We start from the raw sequence: 3,559 nt of genomic DNA, 5'->3' as shown, positions 1-3,559 counted from the left end.
GTACACATGCACGCGGCCCTCCATCACCTGCTGCTTTCCCATGTCGAGAAGGAGCGCTAGGGTAATCTTGTCCGATGTCCATGTGGTGTATTACACGCCATGACGGGCACGTTGAAGAATGTTATCTGGTAAGAGATTTCAAGGAAACTAGGCGAAAAAATAAACGCATTCATTGTAGTCGCGTGTGATAGCCACTGAAGTCTTCAGTAAACATCGCTGGTGTGTTTTGTCGAGCATGTGGGGCAAAGACAGACATACCTCTCGTGCACACCAGAGTGAAGCGCACAGAAAAGGTGGATCTATAGGTAAGGGGGGATTGTGGTGGATCTATAGCCAAGAGGAAGTCGTGTGAAGAGCCGTGAGTGACACCGTAGCGCGGTGAGTGGTGGGAATTTCGGCTGTCACAAATAACCAGACCAGATGTATGGAGCATGAGTAAACAAACGTAAAATAATTTATTTTTCCTATAAAGAGCGAGGGGAGAGCGAAGTGGACCCTGGCCGGTGGAACGCTGACGGCGCGCCGGTGAACTCGCGTCTGGACGCTTGCGCCCTGCCGACCAGGAGCCCAGGTGTACTGTGAAGAAAAAGAAAATGAGCACCCACAGTGAGACAATGGGCTACTGAGAGTTCTGAGCAATGGTGGCAGGAACGAATATATTCTTGCTCGCTACTATTGGTCTTTCAGGAGAGAAGTTTTAAGAATGGGCTGTTGGGTATTACAGTAATGAATCAAAGAAAATTTCGTCTAAGATATATAAACAAGCTTTGTTTTTATGAAAATGAACCTGTAAGTGTCAGGTATATTGGGAGACTTCAAGCGACATATCTTCTGTCATCAGTTTTGGAAAGGGAAGTTGACAATGCAGCACTCACCTGACACGCGGGGATGATTCAAGTCTAGTACTTTCCGTAGCCGTAGCCGTGTCCGTAACCACCGTGTCCGTAGCCGAAGCCACCATAGCCGTGTCCGAAGCCGAGACCATAGCCGACAGCGACGGGGGCGGCGGCGACGGCAACCTTGGCGACGGGGGCAGCGACAGCGACGGGGGCAGCGACGGCGACGCCGTGGCCGTAACCGTGTCCGTAACCACCGTGTCCGTAGCCGAAGCCTCCGTAGCCGAGGCCGAGACCACCATAACCGTATCCGCCGTATCCGCCATATCCGTGTCCGACGGCGACGGCGGGAGCAGCGACAGCGCGGGTCACAGCGACGGCGGGGCCGAAGTGGTCGCTACGGTAGGTGTAAGAGCGGGCGGGGGCGCCAACAGCGACCTTGGCGACGGGGGCAGCGACGGCCACGGGGGCGACGGCAACCTTGGCGACGGGGGCAGCGACAGCGACGGGGGCAGCGACGGCGACGCCGTGGCCGAGACCATAGCCGCCATAGCCGCCATAGCCACCATATCCACCGTGGCCGAAGCCATAGCCGCCATAGCCGCCATAGCCGCCGTGTCCGCCGTATCCGCCGTATCCGACGAAGCCGCCGGCGTTGGCGGTGCAGGCAAGAGCCAGAACGACGAGGGCGGCGAACTGCAGAGAGAGGAGATAAATCGTGCGTCATTTATGGTGTCAAACACATTTGTTGCGGTGAAGTACGATGCCGTGTTGTCACAGCACATGAGGTTCCGTTGAAGGGCGGTCGCATTATTTCTTTACTGGAATTCACCCTGTCCCTTCCCAATGCCTTCGACAGACGGTCAGCCGCGTAGTAGCCAATTAAGTCATGCTGTCTATGCAGGGTGTTTTTCGTCAAAGCTGGCCTTTAGTGCACTCAGGACTAGTGCGCGGTCCTGGGGGTCTCTGAGGTCTCGGGGGCCAATCGGTACAACGACGCCCAGGTGTGTCGTCAAAGGAAGCGGTACGGTCCAGCCACCACAGCGCTGGGAGTCGTATACTCACAGAGTTCATGGTGTGTGTCTCGTTGGAGCTGATGTCCAGACTGACTCTCCACTGCTCCTGGTCAGGCTTTTATACCTCCGGCCGAGTGGCCGTTTCTCGTTTCACCTTCCACGCTCTTGCCACCGGAGGAGCGAGGAGGCGGCCGGCAGTGCGGCGACGCAACACGCTTTCCGTTTATCGGCTGGCTATCGGATGCCGGGGCGTGTGTGGAATGGGCGGCGAATCTGGTTCAGGGAGAAGGCGGAGGCCCTCCCTGAACAATGCGGCGCCCTTTCGCCACCGCCGCCGGACGCTGCGGCGGCTGCAGCGGCCAGCCGCGCGCAGCCGAAGCTGACCGGCCGTCCCGGAGCTGCTGCGCCCCCGCTCTCTTTGCGCCCTGCGCTGCAGGCGTGCCAGCACTGCGCGGCGTCGCTTGGACTTGCTCTTCTGTCGCGTGGCTTTGGCCTTCAAAGATCGACGACCCTGCAGAATGACAGCAGTGGTAGTTGAGCTCATCGGGTGCGATCTGGAGCGTCCTTAGCTTGACCGTCGCTGGTGTGGCATGGCGGACGAGCATTAGCAACGCCCGACGCACAGTAATAATGATGTCGTTATTAGACAGCGCTCAGCTGCCATAGAAAGATTACGCACGGTTTGTGATGTCGCTTACACTCGCAAGTTACATCTGAGTAAGATAAAAATGTGTAGTTTTGTAGACATTTTGTTTGAACCTGTCAGATTTCCAATCGTCTACCCCCAATGCCAATGGTGTTTATCTTCTTCCTTACGCTGCCAGCAAAAAGCAAAAAAAAAAAAAACAAAAAAACTGTAGTCTCACGCCACACAATATCAATAAACGGTGACACACTCGAGTCAAAAAGGCTGACCTGTGATAATCCTTGTATCCGATAACTTCCCGCATCCATTATTGTTTTCTAGGGTGATGACCACTGCATTCGTTACGGATGACGGTTCTGCTACTCTGCCATGGATGAACACGCGCTGATGCAGCAGCGGCCTCACATCTGCTTCCCTGCAAGGGCATCACTGTGCAAGATGATGCCGCGCGGCTTCATTGTCGACCGTGCCGTTCTGATCCGTGCCTTCCTTCGCGCGCACACGGCCATCGCACGTGCAGAAGAGGCTGTCCTTGATATTTCTCTCACGCACGGTCGCTCGCAACCCGGCATGCTACAGCAACGAATGACTCGGAAGGGTGCCTCGTCCTTTGCACATGCAAAAGAGGTTCATGCGTACGTTCTACGGCGCAGGCGCGACGGGTGGTTAGGTCCACCTGTTGTGCGACTCAGCGACTGCAGAAGGTTGCCTTCGTTCTTTAATCCGCTAACGCGAGAGCGAACCGCACCACGCAAAAATTGACGTGTCCGTAAGAAAAACATGGGTTAATCTTATACTTATCAGCTCTTTATACATATATTATGGGCGCCCTTTTGGTTACGCAGCTCAGTGCTTCATCTGTGCACTATCATCAGCGCTAGTTATACGCTGCCATCAGTTCTCGCCACCATTACCAGTAGAAGTCACAATAATTTCCATCATCATTGTTTGGACATAACCATCGTCATCGTCTAAAGTGGCTCCACCACCCGAGTTCCCGAATAAAAGGTCGCCCAACTCCCGCCTCTCAATATATAAATAATAATGCGGGAATTCCCAAG

The 3,559-nt window shown here is 54.9% G+C and overlaps 1 protein-coding gene across 1 annotated transcript; it reads right to left on the bottom strand.

Annotated features, from left to right (window-relative positions):
* Positions 1-436: 436 nt before the first annotated feature.
* On the bottom strand, positions 437-2,164 carry LOC144167724 (uncharacterized). The gene is made up of 3 exons (XM_077696905.1): positions 1,902-2,164; positions 876-1,532; positions 437-576 (listed from the first exon to the last, which is right to left on the bottom strand). The coding sequence occupies exons 1-2, from the start codon at positions 1,908-1,910 to the stop codon at positions 900-902; spliced, it is 642 nt and encodes a 213-aa protein (XP_077553031.1). The 5' UTR covers positions 1,911-2,164; the 3' UTR covers positions 437-576; positions 876-899.
* Positions 2,165-3,559: the final 1,395 nt, after the last annotated feature.

The sequence above is a fragment of the Haemaphysalis longicornis genome, unplaced genomic scaffold (assembly GCF_048455015.1).
Source record: "Haemaphysalis longicornis isolate Haplotype H1 unplaced genomic scaffold, Haemaphysalis longicornis Haplotype H1 scaffold_2, whole genome shotgun sequence".
NCBI classification, from domain to species: domain Eukaryota; kingdom Metazoa; phylum Arthropoda; class Arachnida; order Ixodida; family Ixodidae; genus Haemaphysalis; species Haemaphysalis longicornis.
The sequence above is the reverse complement of the archived record's forward strand: the minus strand, read 5'-3'. Positions and strand labels throughout refer to the sequence as shown.